This window comes from Cucurbita moschata, unplaced genomic scaffold (assembly GCF_002738365.1).
Source record: "Cucurbita moschata cultivar Rifu unplaced genomic scaffold, Cmos_1.0 Cmo_Scf00013, whole genome shotgun sequence".
NCBI classification, from domain to species: Eukaryota; Viridiplantae; Streptophyta; class Magnoliopsida; order Cucurbitales; family Cucurbitaceae; genus Cucurbita; species Cucurbita moschata.
The window spans coordinates 2275745-2297965 of record NW_019268529.1 but is presented as its reverse complement, the minus strand read 5'-3'; the positions used below and the strand labels follow the sequence as shown (position 1 = coordinate 2297965).

At 36.1% G+C, this 22221-nt stretch overlaps 4 protein-coding genes across 4 annotated transcripts; all 4 read left to right on the top strand.

Annotated features, from left to right (window-relative positions):
* The first annotated feature begins 5907 nt into the window (after nt 1–5907).
* Nucleotides 5908–6862, top strand: LOC111451666 (E3 ubiquitin-protein ligase RNF126-like). The gene has a single exon (XM_023092165.1). It carries the CDS (start codon nt 6191–6193, stop codon nt 6860–6862), a length of 672 nt encoding a protein of 223 aa, XP_022947933.1. The 5' UTR covers nt 5908–6190.
* A 2726-nt stretch (nt 6863–9588) lies between these two features.
* Nucleotides 9589–10230, top strand: LOC111451601 (NEP1-interacting protein-like 1). Its single transcript, XM_023092073.1, has one exon. The coding sequence runs from the start codon at nt 9589–9591 to the stop codon at nt 10228–10230; it is 642 nt and encodes a 213-aa protein (XP_022947841.1).
* Nucleotides 10231–11065: 835 nt separating this feature from the next.
* On the top strand, nt 11066–11734 carry LOC111451600 (probable E3 ubiquitin-protein ligase RHA4A). Its single transcript, XM_023092072.1, has one exon. It carries the CDS (start codon nt 11066–11068, stop codon nt 11732–11734), a length of 669 nt encoding a protein of 222 aa, XP_022947840.1.
* Nucleotides 11735–14961: 3227 nt separating this feature from the next.
* Nucleotides 14962–16703, top strand: LOC111451599 (E3 ubiquitin-protein ligase RNF38-like). The gene is made up of 2 exons (XM_023092071.1): nt 14962–15091; nt 16021–16703. Exons 1-2 carry the CDS (start codon nt 14962–14964, stop codon nt 16701–16703), a joined length of 813 nt encoding a protein of 270 aa, XP_022947839.1.
* The last annotated feature ends 5518 nt before the right edge of the window (nt 16704–22221 follow it).

Genomic DNA, 22221 nt, shown 5'->3' with positions numbered 1-22221 from the left:
GGCTTTTTTTTTTTTTTTTTTTTTTTTTTTTTTTTTACTTACAAATCAGCTTTGTGTTTCTGCCCCTCTCTCTCTTCCCACAAATTTACCTTTTGTCTTTGTGGTAAATTCAGATGGGCCCCACTTTACCATCCTAAAATTATTGGAGGTTAAATTATTTAACCTACATTCTCATTAAACGTGTTCACCCGACTGGCGACAGGAAACTTTTTCCATTACTTATTTTATTCTCTACTCAATTAAATCTTTTATTTATTTTTGTTGGGATCCAATTCTCCCATGTAATTCTTACGTAATTATTATCTTTATTAAAATTTGTTAATAAGTCAATATATTGATCTAAAATTTTAAATTTTATATATAACGTCATTTTTAACCATCAAAAAATCAACCTAGTGTTTTGTTTAAATATTATCATTAGAATTTTAAATTAACTAATTTATTTTTTAATATGCTGAAAAGCGCGTGTATGAATTTTAAACTTACTTTTATATAATAATTTATTCCTTTTCGTTACGTTTAAATTGATGGGTTAAATCATATTTTCGAATTTGATTTTAATTTCATGAATTTAACTTCGATATTTTTTAATTATTTGGTAAATAATTTTTTTTTTGAAAAAATGGCATGTATTTTTTTACTTAAGGTATAAGAAAAAGAAAAAGGAATAAAAAAAAAGGGGGAAATTGGAAGAGGGGGAACAAGCACACGCACAACGGCTCAATGGACAGTGCTTTATGTGTTGCTTTAGATTTATGGGGCTTTCTTTATTGGGCCTTTTGGTTGGACTCCACCCAAAACGATCATATGGTAAAAGACAATATTACCCTTTTTTTTTCTTTTTTCCCATTATATTTTACACTTCACTCACTTTTTACTTTATTTATTTATTTATTATTATTATTATTATAGATTTATATAAAATGAATAATAATGATGATGATAGTAGTGGAACATAAGTTATTAAGATGGTAATCATGCTTGTCTTATGCTTTTCCTTATTATCAATTTTCTTACCGTTATTTGTATATTTGGGTCTTTTTTTTTTCTTTGTATTATAATTTTTTTTAAAATTATTTATTTTATATTTTATCATATGAACAATCAAGAAATCGAAAGGCGAGATATGAATGAGTGTCGATCTATAGACGTCGTGTGATATTGTACTAGATTTGATGCCTTGTACAAGAAAAAGCATATCAATGTACAGAATTTGTATGATATCGTTATCAAATATATGTTAATGACATTTTCAAAGAGTTACTTATGTCTGCTTGTAGCCCCTTCTTGTCAACACTCTTGCAGGTTGAAAATGTTGAGTATTAAAAATATTTAATAAGTAACTTTCATGTTCGAGTTAGATATGCATACACACATGACAAAAATATAAAGTAAATCGAGGGATCTAAATCATTAAAAAAGGGACCCACCAACCTGTGCCCCCACTCGAGATTGAAAAGAAAAATAGCCTATTATCTATCGAAGGCTGCAAGCACTAATCAATCAGCTATAACTAGACCCAAAACATGACCAACCAGTCTATGATGAAGAACTAAAATGGGAGATAACTAGCTTGTGCGTGTGATGGTAGAATTAACTCATACCCTCGATATCTTTAGTTGTTACTCAAAACTCGATATCTTGTCTTCAATGAATTATTGACTCCCAACTTCAAAAACTTGCATCAACGATCGTTGCACAAGAGGTTGAACTAAATGTGCTACAAACTGCATTAAAACGTCAAGAATGGCTCTACACTTATGAAAACAGAGTAAAATCATCCAAACCAAGTATGAACTAGAAAAAGAAACCAACTTGGATGGAAGAATTAGTGGAATCGATAAAAAAAACTTACTGAACGACTAAAATGGGACGAAAAGCAGCAAACCAACTGCAAACTAGACCGAATTCAGGGTTGAATTAAATTTGACCGTATGTGAACTAGACCGAACACTACATCTTGAACCTCACGCTTTCTCATCGACCATTCTCACGAACTTGGCAACTACGAAATGTCTACCACACGAGGAATATAACAACGGAGAAGACGATGATGTTAACAATGAGGACTACCTCTCCACGAGTACCTACAATCAATGGTCACGAAGAACTTCAAATTAAGCAAAACTCAAACCATTCAATCAAAAATCAAATACCCAGAAAAACAACGGTAAAAATCAAACAGTTGTGAACGATGCTTGATCGTACAAAGGAAATGAGCTAAGACACCTATAATGGGCATGAAGGAACTGTTCTCCAAAATCAAATGCTCCAACTAGAGCCAAAACCCAAATAGATGTCAACCCGGACAATTAGACAAAGCCAGATGCAAAATTTCTCTCGATGACATAAACAAATTCAAATGATTAAAGTCGAAACAAAACAATTCTTCTATGAGGCTCTATGATCTCGTTTTCTTAAACGAACATAACTCACTTAATTTTCATACGAGCATGTCATTCATTTACATGGATAGAAGAAAACACTTTCGTAGAGGGTAGCTAGTACACAGCTCGTCAAAATTTCATCATGGAATTAGTTGAAAAATTGAATGGATGTATGTATGTAGTGTTCAATCTTTTTGTGGGGTTCCTATGAATAAAACATGAGGTGTAGCTGTTGGTTTGTTTTCTTTTTGACTATGTACAGCCCAAGTCTACCTACTTCAACCATGTCTTCAATGGACCATTTGCCTTTCAACCTATCAAACCCTAAAACTGCCTTATTCCTTTAAGCCTACGACCCCGAAATGAGTAAGATGTCCATCAAGATGGTCCCGACCTCTTATTTCGTTTTCAATCACGGCACAATTCTTCATTTATTTTTGTGGAGATTTGAATAAACATTCTTCAAACAAAATTTCTCTATAGGAGATTAGGGCAAAATTAAGGTAGACGGAGACGGAAACAAGTATAAGCCACATAATCATCTACTCATTAATAAACTTTTATAATTACAAGATTTTTCTTCAATCAAAAGCAAACAAAAACCCCTCATTCATTTGGACTCCATAATTACATCTTATTCACCGACACTTTCTCTCTCTTTTTATTTCATTTTACATTAAACTACTAATTTTTCTAATTTTATTAATTTATTTTCCCGCTTCACAAATCAATCATTATCCATACTTTGATCTATACTATTTTTCATTTAAAATATTGACTAATTATATTAAGTAGGAATTAATCTAGACTCAAACATTTAAGTAGAAATTAACCAGACTTAAACTCTCGTAATTTTGTTTTTTTATTTTCTTAAAATACCTCGTACTAATTAAAATGATCATGTTGTCTCTAAATTACTTACAAAATTGATATATTTATATTTATAAGGTGGGATTTGGTGGATTGTCCCAAGAAATGGACAATATAATTGGAAAATTGATTTATAAAAAGATGAGAAATAAAAGTATCTTAGCGTTGCGTGCGTGTTACTTTCTTGCGACCAATCAGAGAGCTCCAGAATCTTTTATTTTATATTTTATATTTTATTTTCTTTATCACGTAGATGATTTTATGAGCTTTTTCTTTTTGTTTTGTTTTGTTTGTTTATGAGTTTTTTCGGCTTAAAAAATGCATCTTTTCTCAACACAGTATTTGATTGATTGAGAGGAGTTTATAAATAATGAGATTTTTTTTTAAAATCTTATGCCATTTAAATTCCAATCTAATCGAAAATATTTTTATATCTATTAAAATTAATATTAAAACTTAAATTATAAATTATAAATTTATCCTCGCCATATTTTCAAATTTTAAAGCTCTAATATTTAAAATCATATTGATTAATTTTAATTTTAATTTTAATTTTTTTTTACAAATTATAGAAACTAGTTCATAGTTTAAAAATTTTATAAATTAATTTTATAAATTTTAAGTTACCTAGAAATTAAAAAAATCTTCTCCCCAACTTTAAATTTTAGTTTGAAATTTTGGATTGATTGGATTGATGACCTGAACAATGTAGTTCATAGTCTAATCTAACTCTCTATAGTCGGTGGTCTGCCTTATGTTTTTTTTTATTATTTAAAAAATTTGTACTTATCCACCGTATATATTACATTAATATTAAAATTACATAAAATTCAAATATCAAATATTTAAATATTCTAAACTCTTTTAACAGTAAAGGTTATATTAGATTGGGTTGTGTTGTGACTCTATTTTTTAGTTAGTAGCTGACTAAAAAAATGTCAATTCGCAAATCGAAAAAAATTATAAAATTTTCAAACATTCAAACCAAATCTGATCAAACCTAACTTTTTTTTTTAAAAAAAAAATTTATTTAAAAATTTCTACTTATACACCATATGTATTACATTAATATTACATAAATTTTAAATTTTTAAATGTCAAACATTTAAAAAATACAACCCGTCACTTCAATTTATTACCTATCTTAAATATTTTAAATTCTTTTAAAAATGAGATAGAATTGGGTTGAATTAGATGGTAACCCTATTTTTGGATTAGTCAGACTAGACTAAGAATACTAAGAAACATTCAAACCAACTCAAATTAAAAAAAAAATTAATAATAATAATAATAAATAAATAAATGAGCAAACTCAACCGTTTAGATTGAATTGTCTGATTATATGAACATTCTTAATAAAAACCAAATTTGTAATTTAATAAAAACTACATTACATTAAGCAACAATCTCTAGTTTGTAGTGTCAATTTTTTTATCATATAATTGAGATAAGATCTACTCACCTACCTAAAAGAGTCTTAATCTTCAATATTTGAATTATGCCGATTTTATTTATTTATAGTTTTACATAAGGTCTAACTAACTCACTTATGATCCACCGACAATAACGTTGATAGAATAACACCTCTTGATTTCTGAAGACAATAAACATCTTTAAACATGTCACGTTTATACTGATATGATAAAATTTATAAACTCAATTAATTTGGTCAAGTTTGGGTAGCCTTTAAGCTTAATGTATATTCTTTATAGAAGGTCGGTGGTGTGTCAAACTCTTAATATTTTTTCCATCGTACATTCAAACTCGATCATTGCATGTCGGTGAACGTTGAACATCTACGTTGAAAGGAGAAATCATTTTTCATTTTATTTTTCCTTTTTTTTTTAATAATATCTTATGATATTTAAGAAGTAAAAAGGGAAAATCTTAAATAAATTATAAAAATTAAGAAAATTTGTGTGTTCCTTTTTCTGATTTAAAAGGTAGATTTATGAATATGATATTTTAACATCTTAAATTAAGCAATTTGTTTCTTAGATTAAAGAGCTCCTTTTGGGCTTTCGGCCCATGGATTCTAGCTAATGGGCTAGGCCTTCACTCCTTTTCGGTCATCATCCAACCTCTAACAAATCAAATGAAACCTTATTATTATTATTATTATTATTATTATTGAGATTTGATTTAAAGAAAAATAATAATATAAATTATTTTCAACCATTTCCATACTTTATTTAATTTTAAATAATAAAGTATTCTCAAAATAAATTTTAGCCTATCAATAATTTATTTGAGCTTAATTAAATTTCTTTTTAATAAATTTAAAATATTTAAATTTGACTCGACCTTCATTTGTTAATCTTACAGGATTCAATGGGTCCATCCTCCGCTACTCTCTCCGCCCCAACGACGGCGCCAATTCCCATCCGCCGCCCTTCCATACCACATCCTCCAAGAAACGGCCGCGTTTTCAGAAATTGAAAAATATTTCGAGTATTTTAAAATTATCTTGACACACATTAAAAATACTAAAAAAACAGAAAAATAATTTAATAACTTATTTTTCATGTTGTTAATATTAACACATTTGTTGTTTGAAAAGAAAATAAAATGGAAGACGGCCGGTGGACGGTTGTTCGGTGTCGGAAGAGGCGGCAACGGCAAAGAAGAAGAAGAATAACAGAAATCAGCCGTTACTATTTCTCGCACGTGCCGACACAAACATTTTCCTTTTCTGCTTCTACAACTAGAATTCATGCAACGGCAACAAAATAGCCGTTTGGCCGTGCCTGAAAATACCTCACCGGAGTGGCGAACACTTTCCTTTGTTCAATTCGTTCCAACGGCCACAAACATTTCAAAATCAAAACCCATTTATTTGTTCCCCTTTGCCTGTAAATCATACCCCGCTCCCTCCTCCCCTTTCCTACCAATTTCCGACTCACTCACATCCTCTGTTTTCATCAACACCCACCATGTCTTTAACCTTCCACGACTATCTGTCCTTCCAATGTTCCATCCAAAGCACTTGCAACGGCACCGTGGCTTCCGACCAGCAACCCATGCAGCTCCTGGAACTCCGACTCGGAAATTCGACCCATCTGATTTCTCGATCTTCTCGCCAAATTCTCCAACAAACTCCCACAACCCCAATGGGCGATGCTCTGTTTCCTTTTGTTCTGCGCGACCTCCAACACCCACCCTTCCTCTCCAACTGCTATGTTCTTCAGTTTTTGTCTTCCTTCAGCATCCCCATCGCCGCCTGCGATATCATCTATGAAGAGATCTCCTCGTTTGCGCTCCAATTGGCCGCCGGCAACGTGGATCTCAACTTCCACATCGTCGTCGAAGTGGATGTCATCGAAATGATATGGGTGGACCTGGACCCATTCCTTGTTGAAGAATATTCTCCGGCTGAGATGAATGGGGCGCCGGCGTCGGCGATTGAGAGGTTGCAGAGGCAGGAATTTGATGGGTTAAGGGAGGAAGAGGAGGAGGGGGATTGCAGTGTTTGTTGCGAAGCGCTGAAGGGAGAAGAGGAGGTGAGTAGAATCCCGTGTGGTCATGTGTATCACAAATGCTGTATTCTCAAGTGGCTTCAGATGAGCAATTCGTGTCCTCTGTGTAGAACCAAATTAGAACAATAATTCTTTTTTTTTTCTTTTTTAAGAATTACGGAAAATGTAATTCTGGTTTTTGTGCAACAATTTCGTTGCAAATGATTGTAATTAGATTAATGATGACAACAAATTTTACATTTTTTTGTCGGTTGATTCAATATTATTGAAACTCTATACTTCTATTTATTATTATTATTAATATTATTATGAATTTAAGATACTTAGAGCATGAGCATACCATTTGGAAATAAAAAAATAAAAAATTTGGAGAGACGAGTGTCAGTCATCTACCGTTACATCGACTTACAAAATTTAGTGACTTTTTCTTAGGCTCATAAGGTAAGTGAACTTACTATTAGAACACGTTTAGGTTAGGTTGGATGAATTGTATGTCGTATGAATAACACATTGTGTGGTTTATTTGTGTTATTACTTGTTCATGCCATATTTATGAACCTTTTGTGATGCATATACTTTGAGTATGTCAATCCACGTATACTATGATATTATGTTCACGTTATGTCTTATAAAACACTCAATGAGTCATGTATGATAGAATGAATAATTTGTCATGTACATATATGTATGTCTCATAGGAATGTTATGTCATCAAAAGTATGGAAATATGACGTGCATAATAACCATATACCATGATTTAAAAATGTGAGACCTAATGCGTGTTGTTTGTCATGAGCACCGAATACTTCTCTAGTATATTTTGTAAGGACGCATACACCATGATATGTTACACGCTCCTTTCTTTTGGTTGGTTTTCAACAACATGAGTGTACACTGTCCTGTAGTTAGGCTTAGGGGTACATATACGACCTCGTTTAGTTTGGATTGTTCAAAAAATCACATAACTCAAAAAAATCTGATAAATACCACCTAACCTGTATGGTTTGGGTTGGGTTCAAATATGTAACGATTAAAAAAAAAAAAAAAAAAGTCTTTCATGTTTCATGCCTTCAGCAACGTCTTTCCCTCGACGCGGGCGAGATCTGAAATATGAGAATTTGGAAACGCCGGCGAGATCGGTCCCTTAACGATCAGCGACCGAGGGTTCAAATTCGGGCTACAGCGTACGGAGGAGAGAGACTTGGACGAAAAATCGCATTAATCGGGTAAGGAAGACAATTTTCCGGGTCGGATTCTGATGCGGATCGGGTGCCCAACTAACAACCCAGCTTCGGCCCACCTACAACCAATTGTCTCGGCCCAAACATCTACAACCCAATCACCTGCAGTCTCGGCCTAGATGCTTGCACCCTCGGCCCATACACCTGCAATGGTCCAAAACCAATTCAGCTAAGTCTAGCCCAGCCTCGCGGCCCGCAACCCGCGCGCCTGCATCAGCGACCGGACAACCCACGCTTCGACTCGACTACGACTTGCACACGCGTCACCTCCTTCCAGCGACACGTGTCGCACCTACAACTAACGACTCCCTCAGCTGGTGCAGCTTTGGCTCGGCTCCTCGACTTAGTTTTTTGGATCGGTAAAGGGATTTTTTTGACAAATTCTACCGTTTCGACCATTTCAATGCTGAAATTGACCTTGTTTAAGGAAATTAAGGTCAGTATAGGTTTAATCTCTCGGTTTAAATTAATTTGAGCTTAGAAATTTGAGTTATTAATGAAATGAGATGGACGTTCTAATCGGAAACAACTACCGGCAGTACTTTGAGGGATAAAATTCAAACGTACTTGAAATTAGGGAGAATGTCGACTAAGGTCAACAAGTAAATGACCTTATGGTTGGTTTTGTTATAACTTGTATGCAGTACGACGGCACATGCCCCCTAACTTTGCACGTGTCATATGCATGTTATGAAATGATATGTTATGATATGATATGTCTAACGACATGTTCGTGATATGATACATGAGTGTTATGATAATATGTTATCATGTAAGCTATTGACGATAAGACGCATGTTGTGACACGATATACGATATGATATGTGCATGATATGATATGATACGTAAAAGACATGATATGTTTAGGATATGACATGTTCAACATGACATGCAATATGACACAGTGACATAAAACCTCCATATATGCAGGGAAAGTTATGATAAAGATGATAGGATAAAAAGGAAAGTGGAACGGATTGTATTGTAGGATAATGAAAGAAAAATGTTGGGATCTCATGCATCATTGTGTGTTCATGTGTCCGAGAATACCCCTCTTACACTACAAGGCAGGAAAACGATCATTATGTTCATCATAATGCTTTGACGGTTGCTATTCCTAATGGGTGTTTGACGACAACAACTCTAGAGAATGCTTGGCCGACCAAGAAAATGGTCTAGGAGATAGGCGAACTGACTAGTGGGTTCATACTTGCACGTGTAGACCGTGTGTGGAAAAGTAAATATACATCCAATAAGGATAGTATTTTCAATTTTATGAAAATGTCAGGTGAAAGTATTAATAAAATATAGATATATAGTATTTTGGAAAGTATTTAAAACAATAAATAACAAAATAAACCTTTTGTATTTTATCGATTTATTTTAGTGTAATGAAATTCAAATAAATAGAGATATGAAACTAAATTTGATTTTGAGAGTTTCCATAAAAGAAGCCGTAGAAAAGGAAATTTTTAGAGTAATTTTAAATATGATTCCTAAATTTGATACTAAAATCTGAAGTTTCCTAATCGGAACATACTTATGCTTCCAATTCCCTATTAATATTGTTCTTCAATCAAAACAAAACTCCATCAATCTCTGTTTCAATCCAACATGCCTTTCGCAAATGCCTCCACCCTCCGCTACTCTCTCCGCCGCAACCACGGCGCCGATCAACTCCTCCAACTCCGCCTGGGCTATTCCAGCCGTCTCATCTCTCGATCGCCGTCCGCGGGCCTTCCCTACGACATCCTGGAAGAAACTCCCTCGACTCCAATGGCGGATGCTCTGTTTCCTCTGCCTCTACGAGAGCTGGAAGATCCGTTATTCTGCCACGCTTACTTGGTTGAATTGGTGTCCTCCTTCAACCTCGGCTCTGTGACGTGGAACCCCATTGTCCAGAAGATCACGTCGTTCGTCACACAGTGGGCTGCCGTAGACTATGATGCGAAGTTCCAATTGGTGGCGGACATTGATTACATTCAAATGTTTTGGATGGAGAAGCACCGGGGTTCAGTTGGGCGAGGTGTAATGGTGGAGGAGAGGGTGGTTCTGGAGGAAACTGGAGTGGCGGCGGCGGAAAAGCAGGGAATTGGGGGAGAAGAGTGCAGTGTGTGCTACGAAAGCTATGAAGCAGAGAAGGGGGGAGAGAAAGAGGTGGCTAAAATCCCATGTGGTCATGCGTTTCACAAATCATGCATCCTCACCTGGTTTCAAAGGAGCAATTCATGCCCTTTGTGTAGAGCCAAATTATAGCATATTTAACACATTATTATTATTAATTATACATTTTTTTTTTATATATATTTCATTCACTCGCATGATGTAAAAACAAAGAAATAAAGAGAAATATATTTAATTTGAATAGTGTTTAATATATTATAAAATAGATACACATATTTATTGTATAAATACATTAAATATTAAGGTAACTAATGTATAGATACATTAAATAAAAAAATATATTTGAAACTTGATCAATTTTAAATGAGTTAAATATATATTAAAAATACTAAAAAAGATAAAGATAAATCAAATAATATAACAACTTATTTTTCATTTTCTTAATATTAACATATTTGTCCGTTAAAAAGAAAAAAGAAAAGAAAAACAAAATCAGTAAAGAGTTAAACAGAAGAGAAGGAAATAAAAGTGGGGAGTGGAAGAAGGCCGCTAGACGTTAGTGTTTTCGCACGCTCCGGCAGCCAGTTGTAGGGTCAACGCTTCATTTAACGACGTCAACTAGCCGTTTGGCCGTGCCTGAATATATCTCACCGGCGCGGAAGACGCGACGGTGAAGAAGAAGAGGAACAATAGAAATCAGGCGTTACTATTTCTCGCACGTGCCGGCACAAATATTTTCCTTTTTTGCTTCCACCACTAGAAGAAATAGCCGTTTGGCCGTGCCTGAAAATATTTCACCGGCGCTGTGAACATTTTCCTTTTATGAATTCTGAATGTGATCCAACGGTCAGAAACATTTGGAAATCAAAAGCCTATAAATAAGACACCGCTCCCTCTTCCCCTTCCCTACCAATTTCGACATACTCTTAACAGTTGCTCACATCCTCTGTTTTCATCAACACCCACCATGTCTTTAACCTTCGGCGACTCTCTGTCCTTCCAATGTTCCTTCCGCACCAATAGCACCGGCACCCTGGCTTCCCACGAGCAACCCATGCAGTTCGTGGAACTCCGACTCGGACATTCAAGCCATCTCATCTCTCGATCTTCTCGCCAAATTCTCCAACAAACTCCCTCAACTCCAATGGGCGATGCTCTGTTTCCTTTTATTCTGCGGGACCTGCTCCACCCACCCTTCCTCTCCAAATCCCACGTTCTTCGGTTTCTGTCTTCCTTCAGCATCCCCATCGCCGTCTGCAATATCATCTTTGTGGAGATCTCCTCCTTTGCGCTCCACTTGGCCGCCGGCAACGTGGATCTCAACTTCCACATCGTCGTGGATGTGGATGCCATCGAAATGATATGGGTGGACCTGGACCCATTCCTTATTGAAGAATACTCTCCGCCTGCGATGAACGGGGCGCCGGCGTCGGCGATTGAGAGGTTGCAGAGGCAGGAATTTGATGGGTTAAGGGAGGAAGAGGAGGGGGAATGCAGTGTTTGCTGCGAAGCGCTGAAGGGAGAAGAGGAGGTGAGCAGAATCCCATGTGGTCATGTGTATCACAAATGCTGTATTCTCAGGTGGCTTCAGATGAGCAATTCGTGTCCTCTCTGCAGAACCAAATTAGAACAATAGTTCCCTTTTTGTTTTTTTTTTCTTGGGTGAGAATTAGGGAAACAGTAATTGAGAATTTTTGTGCAACAAATTGGTTGCCCATAGATGTATATAGACTCATAATAGTAATAATAAAACAAATTTTAGATTTGAATAAATTGGGTTATGAATGTTGTGATATCTCTTAGACGTATGACTCTGATACCATGGTAAACGCATGATAAACTTATATTCAAAGTGGACAGCATCGTATCATTGTGGAGAGTCGTGTTCGTCTAACAATATCAAACAACAACCATTTAATGCCTCCTAAACGCAATTATGGACACTACGGGGAAATATGTGGCAAACCGCAATGAAGACAAATGAAAAGGGTTGCAGGGAGTAAACCAAACGTGAGAAAATTATTAGACAGTTGATTTCATGCAGCCACAGAAACTCAAAACGCCTCGGCCTAGCCCTACAGATACATAAACCCCACCGCCTGCAGCCCAACTGACATCTCGGCCCGGTTCACCAAGCACACGTGGCATCTCCTTATTGCGCCATGTGTCACCATACGACGCGAAAACCTCTCCGCAGCTCCGGCGTGGCTTCTCGGCTCGAAAATCCCTTTTTGGACCTACTTGCACTATTTTGACCCTCTTGAACCTATTTTCAACCTCAATAAAGGTATATAAGGTCGTTTTAGTGCCCTATTTCACAATTTTAAGTTGGGGTTTATTATTATTATTATTGTGAAATACTAACGAAAGCGATAAAAAATCCAATAGGAACCAACGACCGGTTTGAAGCTTTATACGAAAAACGGTGTAAGAACCCAATTTGGATAGCATAACATAGAGAGGTCATCATACAACATAGAAGTCACAACAAGATCCATAACATAACATAAACTTCTCATAGTATAACTTACAATATAACATAACATATGTCATAGCATAAATAATATAATACATGTCAATAAGTCACAAAGTATGATGCGTAGAGGGGCCACAAACACAAAGCATCAATTGTTCATAGTTCATACAATTCATCCAACCAAACCAGTAGTAAAGCTACTTACTTGGTTGGTCAAAGTCGGAGTCACTAATTTATCCTTGTACTAGACTGAATTTGCCCTTTGTAATCCAATCCAACCTACGTGGGTCCACGACATCGAATTAAGACATTATATGATTCAATTTACCTCACTATATAAATTAAATCAACATTTGACTCAAAAGCAACTTAAATTAACAAAATGGTGGTAATGAACAAAATGGTGGTAATGCTAACCTCAATTACTTTCGAAAGCGTCCACTCCTAAAGGGTCAAAATTGTAAAAAAAGAAAAAAAAAAAAAGAAAAGAAAAAATGTGGAATGAGACACAAATAGACTAACCTAACAACCAAATAGCTGCCTGGAGCCACTGGAACCGAGTCGAGCGGCGTTGGAGCTAGAGTGACATAGGTTAAACTCGAGTTATGGGTCATGTTGGGATTTATGCTTTAAAGCCTCGTAATTAATTATTTAGTTTTTAACAATAATTTATATTATTTTATTTGTAATCTAATTGTTATCCATTGTATGAAAATCTAAGATTATTAATGTAATATTGAACCGTAAATGGTTGACATACAAGAGGATTATGTTCAAGTAATAACCTAAAGAGTCTACAGTATATGGATAAGGTTGGGTGCCTTATCCTGGTAACACTATTGATACGGCCTACTTTGTAATCGTTACAAATGATTTGATCCATATTATTCGTGTGGAGACATGTAAGTGGGGGTATCCTATACAATGAGTTTGTATAAGACTGGACTAAGAAATATTTAATCTCTCTTTATACATCCGTTAATTGAGAAGATTAATATTTCACATGATGATCATATGCGACTCCATCTTAATCTTGAGTAAGTTATGAACTTCTGCCTATGAGGGCTTGCCTTTAATTTACATAGGTGAGAAAGACTCTTTTAGCCGATTCAATATGCTTACTATTTTGGGGACTTGATCAACTAGGGAGTTGGAAACATAATATCTTGAGATGAAATTCACTCATTTCCATAGATGAGTTGTTGTACTGATTTCAAGACTTGAACAATAGGGTCCTACCCTCTCATTGGCCCGAGAGGGACTTGGTTTATGATTGGATCATAGACAAATTAGTCATTAGAGAATCAGTGGTACTTAAGGTGAAATAGTTAATTATAGGGGTAAAACGGACTTTTAACCCAGCTGTAATTATGAATAACTCGTGAAGAATCGACTTATTTATAATGATTATATCAATGGACATAACTTGTCCTACAGTACATAAGAGTACAACTCTAGGTCTACAGTGGAGTGACCTATAGTTAATGAATGAAAATTGATTAATAAAAGAGTTTAATTAATTAATTTTGTATCGAGCTTATAATCTGTAGGTTCATAAGGTCCCCTTGCTAGCTCATAGTAACGGTAAAAGATTCAATTTATTTGAAAGAAAATTTGAAGGATTCAAATTGATGTTCAATATATTAGATATATTAAATATAGAAAAGAAAATAAATTTAATTTGAAATATCAAATTAATATTTAATAAATAGAGAAAATATATTTAATTTGAAAGGTTTAAATTAATATTTAATATATTAGATATAATAAATATAAATGAAAAAAAATATATTAATTTGAAGGATTCAAATTAATATTTAATATATTAGATATATTAAAAAGAAAAAAATATATTTATTATATTTGATACCATTAAATATTAAATCAATTAACGTAATACATTAAATAAAAATATATTTGAAATTAGAAAGAAATTCAAATTAATTAAATATATATTAGGATATCTTATCGTATTTAAATATGATTTATATAAGTTATAATATTCTAATATATTAAATATGCAAATATATTATTTGGTAAATATTCTCCCAGAGTCCCTATAAATAGGACCCTCTGGTTGAGTCAAGGAGACATCAATCTCTCGAGAAAATTCTTGAAACTCTTTCTCCAATCCTTTGAGATTTTCTTTGAAGAGGCTCCCACAAATCTTGACTTTGTGTTCGAGTCCTAGTAAAGAAGATCTTGTGGAATGTTGAAAAACTTCTGCATGTTGGAATAGTGAGGAGTCTTGTAAGCTAGGGTTTCTATCAAGGTAGAGTTCTTACTCTTCTATTTATTGCATTGTTTTAATTCTTAATAAAAATCAAAATGGTGCAAATGCTTCCACTACGTTGGATGAAGAGTCCATTCCCTTTAATAGGTTAGTCATGGGTAGGCATGCAGGTCTGTTTGAGAGTGCTCTCGCTCCGTGGATGAAGAGTTCATTCCCTTCAATAGGTTATGGTCTGTTTGAGAGTGCTTCCGCTACGTGGATGAAGAGTTCATTCCCTTCAATAGGTTAGTCATTAGGTAGGCCTGTAGGTCTAGTCTATTTGAGAGTTTATGGACTCCAGACAAAAAAGGAGGGATCACGAATCTGAGTTGACATTGAAAATGGCTGAAGATTAAACGAGTTTGAGTGGATTCTAGGGGGAGTCATGTGTACGGGCTGCACATAGCCGGGTTACGTTTGAGGAGTAGGTCGAGACTACTGTAGCGGAGTCATATCCATCACATCACCTAATACTAGCAAGTATTTATTCTATCAAATAACTTCTCACCAAATATATTTTAGAAGACTCTATCCGTATTTGTCCAACAAAACATGTAAAAATAAATGAATGTGTATAGCTAAAATCACTCACATAGAATAGAAATAAAATTAATTTGGGAACTTTTAAGATTATCAGTATTTTCAAACATGAGCAATAAACAAAATATAATTTTTTCTACCATCTTCAATGCAGTTTTTTATTTTTATTTAAAAAAAAACAATATATTAATACATTAAAAATTAAAAATACTAAAAAAAACACAAAGATAAATCAAATAATTAACAACTTATTTTTCATTTTCATAATATTAACGTATTTTTCATTTAAAAAGAAAGAAAGAAAAGAAAAGAAAAAAATAAATAAAACCATGGGTAAGGGTTAAAACAGAAGAAAGGGAAATGGAAGAAGGCCGCTAGACAAGAGTGTTTCGCACGCTCCGGGAGTCAGTTGTACGGTCAACGCTTCATTCAACCACATCAAACTAGCCGTTTGGCCGAGCCTGAAAACATCTCACCGGCGCGGCCAACATTTTCCTTTTATGAATTCTGAGTGTGATCCAACGGTCAGAAACATTTGGAAATCAAAAGCCTATAAATAAGACACCGCTCCCTCTCCCCCTTGCCTAACAATTTCAACATACTCTTAACAGTTGCTCATATTCTCTGTTTTCAGCAACACCCACCATGTCTTTAAGCTCCCACGACTATTTGTCCTACCAATGTTCCATGCGGGGCACTTGCAACGACAGCCTGGGTTCAGACGAGCAACCCATGCAGTTGATGGAACTCCGAGTCGGACATTCGAGAAATCTCATCTCTCGATCCTCTCACCAAATTCTCCAACGGAGTCCCTCAACCCCAATGGGCGATGCTCTGTTCTCTTTTATTCTGCGCGACCAGGAACAACCACCCTTCCTCGAAAACTCCTCCGTGCTTCGGTTTCTGTCTTCCTTCAGAATCCCCATCCCCGCCTGCAATGTCATCTATGACCAGATCTCCTCCTTTGCGCAACACATGACCGCCGACGACGTCCATCTCAACTTCCACATGGTCGTGGATGTGAATGTCAGCGAAATGACATGGGTGGACCTGGACCCATTCCTTGTTGAAGAAAATTCTCCGCCTCCGATGAACGGGGCGCCGGCGTCGGCGATTGAGAGGTTGCAGAGGCAGGAATTTGGTGGGTTGAGGGAGGAAGAGGAGGAGGGGGATTGCAGCGTGTGTTGCGAAGCGCTGAAGGGAGAAGAGGAGGGGAGCAGAATCCCATGTGGTCATGTGTATCACAAATGCTGTATCCTCAAGTGGCTTCAGATCAGCAATTCGTGTCCTCTCTGCAGAACTCAATTACAAGAATAATTCTTTTTTTTTTCTTTTCTTTTTTGAAAGAATTAGGGAAAAAGTAATTCTCATATTTTTTGTGCAACAATTTCGTTGCATATCATTGTAATTAGATGAATGATAGTGACAATAAATTTCACATTTTTGTCCCAACTGATTCAATATTCTTCAAACTCTATACTTCCATTTATTATTTGGATAAATAAATATAACCTTATGATTATTATTATTATTATTAATTTAAGATAGACGACCAACGAGTTTTGAGGAGAGAGTGAAAATGTTCAGAATTCACAGACAATTGGGGTAAGGAAGACAGACTTTTCGGTCAGAATTTGGGTCGGATGCTCACCTGCAACCCAATTAGTTACGGCTCACGGTCAAGCTTGTTTCAAAAAAGAATGAGTATAAGAAATTAGAAAGTGCGGGATTCATACCACTCCAGCATCGCTATAAGTAGAAACAGCACCGCGTGGGCGTCTCGTTTCTGCAATCGCCAACTCCTTCGGCTCGGTTTGGCATCGCACATTTTTGACACGGACACTTAATTGTTATTATTATTATTATGTAATTTCTTGTAATTTTGGATTAAGAGAAATATTTTATCAAATACCATCAGGAAAGAATTAAACAAATGGCTTAAGAATCTAAGTGATTGGTTGAATCTTGTTGTTCGAGCACCTTGTTGCTCGCTTCCTAACCTTTCATCACTCATTGCCATCGTCACTTGTTATTCTAGTATTATAAGGGTTTGTCCTTTGTTAACTTGACCAAATAAGAAATTACTAACGTAATATCACGATGTGAAATTTGGTTTATGATTTGATCATAAACAAATTTTTAATTTGAGAATCACTCATACTTTGAAAGATTTAATTACATTGATAAAACGAACTTTTCACTCAACTGAAATTTAAGACTGACTTACTTGATTATATTAATTGACAATTATCCAACCATGATTGAGAATACAACTATAGGTTTATAGTGAAATATTGAAATGACTTATTCGTTAATGAATGGAAAATAATTAATTAAAGAATTTAATTAATTAGTTTTATTCCATTAATGAATGAAATTCTTACTAATACAAAGAATATAATGAATGAAATTCTGAAATTAATATTAAATATAAATAAAAAATATATATTTAATTTAAAAGGTTCACGTTAGTGTTTAATATATTATTAAATCTATATTTAATGTATAGATACATTAAATATTTGAACTTGAATCAGATTTAAAAGTTAGTTAAATAAATTTAAATATATAACGTAAATCTTATATGATTTAAATAAGACATTTTGTTATAATAGGCTAGATATTCAAATATATTCTTTAGTGAATACATTTCATCTTTTATGGGTAGAAATTTTTTCTTAAATCTCTTATTCTATAATTTTTTGGACTTTAACGGTAAACTTTGTAGAGTAATTTTTTCACGGTTGTAATATATTAAAAATTAAAAACTAAAAGAGAAAAGATAAATCAAATAATGTAACAACTTAATTTTCGTTTTCTTAATATTAACATATTTGCCCTTTAAAAAGAAAAGAAAAAAAAAACAGAAGAAAAAGAAATAAAAGTGGGAAGGGAAATGGAATAAGGCCGGTAGACGTTAGTGTTTTCGCACGTTCCGGCAGCCAGTTGTAGGGTCAACGCTTCATTTAACGACGTCAACTAGCCGTTTGGCCGTGCCTGAAAATATCTGACCGGCGCGGAAGACGCGACGGCGAAGAAGAACAACAACAATAGAAATCAGGCGTTAATATTTCTCGCACGTGCCGTCACAAATATTTTCCTTTTTTGCTTCCACTACTAGAAGAAATAGCCGTTCGGCCGTGCCTGAAAATATTTCACCGGCGCTGTGAACATTTTCCTTTTATGAATTCTGAATGTGATCCAACGGTCAGAAACATTTGGGAATCAAAAGCCTATAAATAAGACACCGCTCCCTCTTCCCCTTGCCTAACAATTTCGACATACTCTAACAGTTGCTCATATCCTCTGTTTTCATCAACGCTCACCATGTCTTTAACCTTCGGCGACTCTTTGTCCTTCCAATTTTCCATCCGCACCAATACCACCGCCACCGTCGCTTCCCACGAGCAACTCATGCAGTTCGTGGAACTCCGACTCGGACATTCGAGCCATCTCATCTCTCGATCTTCTCGCCAAATTCTTCAACAAAGTCCCTCAACTCCATTGGGCGAATCTCTGTTCCCTTTTATTCTGCGCGACCTGGAACACCCACCCTTCCTCCCCAACTACCATGTGCTTCATTTTTTGTCTTCCTTCAGCATCCCCATTGCCGCCTGCGATATCATCTATCAGGAGATCTCCTCGTTCGCGCTCCGCTTGGCCGCCGACAACGTCGATCTCAACTTCCACATCGTCGTGGATGTGGATGCCATCGAAATGATATGGGTGGACCTGGACCCATTCCTTGTTGAAGAATATTCTCCGCCTGCGATGAACGGGGCGCCGGCGTCGGCGATTGAGAGATTGCAGAGGCAGAAATTTGATGGGTTGAGGGAGGAAGAGGAGGGGGATTGCAGTGTCTGTTGCGAGGCGCTGAAGGGAGAAGAGGAGGTGAGCAGAATCCCGTGTGGTCATGTGTATCACAAATGCTGTATCCTCAAGTGGCTTCAGATGAGCAATTCATGTCCTCTCTGTAGAACCAAATTAGAACAATAATTCTTCATTTTTTTTTTTTTTTTGAGAATTACGAAATATGTAATTCTGATTTTTTGTGCAACAATTTGTTGCCCAACAATGAATTTAGATCACTGAGAGTGATAATAAATTTCTTTGTCTCAACTTTCAATTGATTCAATGTTCACCAAATTGTATAACAACAATCATCAAATAATTAGCTGTGGAGAAATAAAAAGGAGGAGGTTGCGGTAAGGTATAACAACTTAATATGGCCTGATATGTGTTAGTGCTACCTAGATGTATTGAAAATGGTAAACAATAAGCGTCCGTTAATACCTCATATTTTTCGGCATACACAACTGTTTTTGCCAATGAATCTCCTTATCGGATGTGATGTGTCTCACATTGGTTGGGGAAGAGAACAAAATACTCTTATAAGAGTGTGGAAACCTTCCCTAAGTACGTGTTTTAAAGTCTTGAGGGGAAGCCCGAAAGGAAAAGCTTAAATAGGACAATATTTGCTACCGGTAGATTTGGGCTGTTACATTGGATGTCAATGAGACCTACTTGACTCGTTTGGTTTCTAAGCACCATTTCTCAATCAATATGGATCTATTTGGTATACATCTATAATCTATTTTGTAATCATCGGTTGTACTGAAGAGACGAGCAATGCTGACATGTGAGTCAATTTTCTACTCAAGGGGTTTGCCACTCCATTTATCTTAATGGATACAATATCTCCACATCCAATTTTTTTTTACTAATTCTAACTATCTAGACAATCTCATATTGAACTTCTTTGTGTGTCAAAAAATACTTAGAGTTATGATCTATAAAAATTTAGATTTTCTCTACGTATCCATCTTTAAAGCAAATACCATTGTCATTAGTTTTAGGTCGTGCAACGGGCAGTTGAAACATCCCTATACACCACAAAACTTTAGATCACACTATGATTGCATGCAATTGCATTTCTCGACCTTAACAATGAAACTATTTATTGAGGATTTTTAAATACTAAAATCATGTTTGATATTTCTTTTTCTAGGTAGAGGTAAGACACACATGTACAAAAGATAGCATTGTTTTTGGAGGTCGTGAAAATATAGTCAAGATAGTTGTATTTTTCATTTAAGCTATAACCCTTAGATTATGTCGATGCTTATGTGATGTGATTTATGCTTAAAAGAGCCTTGTAATGAATTATTTAATTTTAATAATAATTTTGATTTTTTTTTTCAATCTAATATTATCCATACTAAAAATCAACTTTATTAATATAATCTTAAACCATTTTTGTTAGGTATTAATGATGTTTTTGAAAATTTATGAATATTTTCGAGACATGGTACTAATGGTTCTGTCTTTATACCCAGGTATGAGTATTTTTTAGACTTTTTAAAAAGTTAGTGTTTTTTATTATTAATTTTTTAAATCGTGAGGCTGACGAGAATACGTAACGAGCCAAAACGGACAATATTTGCTAGCGAAGTGTTTGGGCGGTTACAAATGGTATCAAAGTCAGACACCGTGCAGTGTGCTAGCTGTCACGGTCCTGCATTCTTGACCATGCGGCGTCGTGATCTATACACGCTCACGACCAGCCTTAAGGGGAATTAAGCCCCATTATATTTTTCGCCCCGGCTTTGTGGCTTCGTCGGACCTTGGGCGAGGTTTGTCTTCGCCAATCGAACATTCGCTTGTGCGGAATCCAAGCTTGTTCAACCACACACGCCGCCTGTGCGTGTCTGTTCAATCATCTGCGACACATCAGACTTGCCTCTATGCTAGGCCAACTCATTCGGCTCGACCTTGCCTCTGCTCGGGCCAAGGTCTCTCAATACAACGTCGCATCTCATCTTGTCATCTCGATTCCCATCGACGGGATCCATATGTCTTGACGCCATCCCGAGTCTCGGGATGTCGTCGGCCATCATAACTCGTTCGGTCATGCCATCGAGAATGGGCCCGCGTGTCGTTCATCTCATCGGGACTTCCCGAACATCCATCCATCCGGGTTCTATCGAGGCATAGGCCCTCCCGTGCCCATGCCGAGTCATTTACGGATACCGTACCGGATAGCGGGTGTATGTAGCAACCTCCAACATGCGAGCTAGGGCGCAATACCGGCACACCCGTGCCTTCCGGTACTGTCCTTCAAAAACCCATTTCAAAGGAAGTCGCCCCGAGACACTCGTCTCGGCACGCTCACCCACACTGTGACACACGTATGTGCCACAGGGTAGCTCACTTAGGCCACAGGGCCTAGGGGTGGTGGAGAGCTAACACCATGGTACCCCTACAGTACATTTTGAGCCATTTTCATTCTACCATGAGTAGACATGATTTTTGTGAGGTGTCATACGGTGTCGTGCATTGTCCGTCCAATGTCCGATTGACACCAAACTTGGCGAGCATTCATATTTCATATGGACGGACTTAACTCCCGAACCGCATGACCAAATTCCTTCCAAAACCTCGACTTTTGAGGTTAAGGCCCGGGGCCCTACCCGGCCCTTCAACAAGCCTATCTTGTCCTTCATGTCTATGCTGATGTCTCTGTTATGCTTGTGTCTCAACATGTCTTCAATGCCCACTTTGCGTGGTGGTGTGTTGGATGATGCATCGTCCTCCTCGATCGCATCATGCATTCTTCTACGTTGGCCCGCATATGGCCGGATGGGCGTCTCTTGAGGGACGCCCCTTTGCTTGTCATGGTGTGAGGGTCACAACCTACTCTCTTCATAGTAAGGTTGTGACACTAGCGAGGACATTGGGCTTCAAAGGGGTGGATGGTGAAATCTCACATCGGTTAGAGATGGAAAAGAAACATTTTTTTATAAGCGTGTATAAACCTCTCCCTAATCAGACGTGA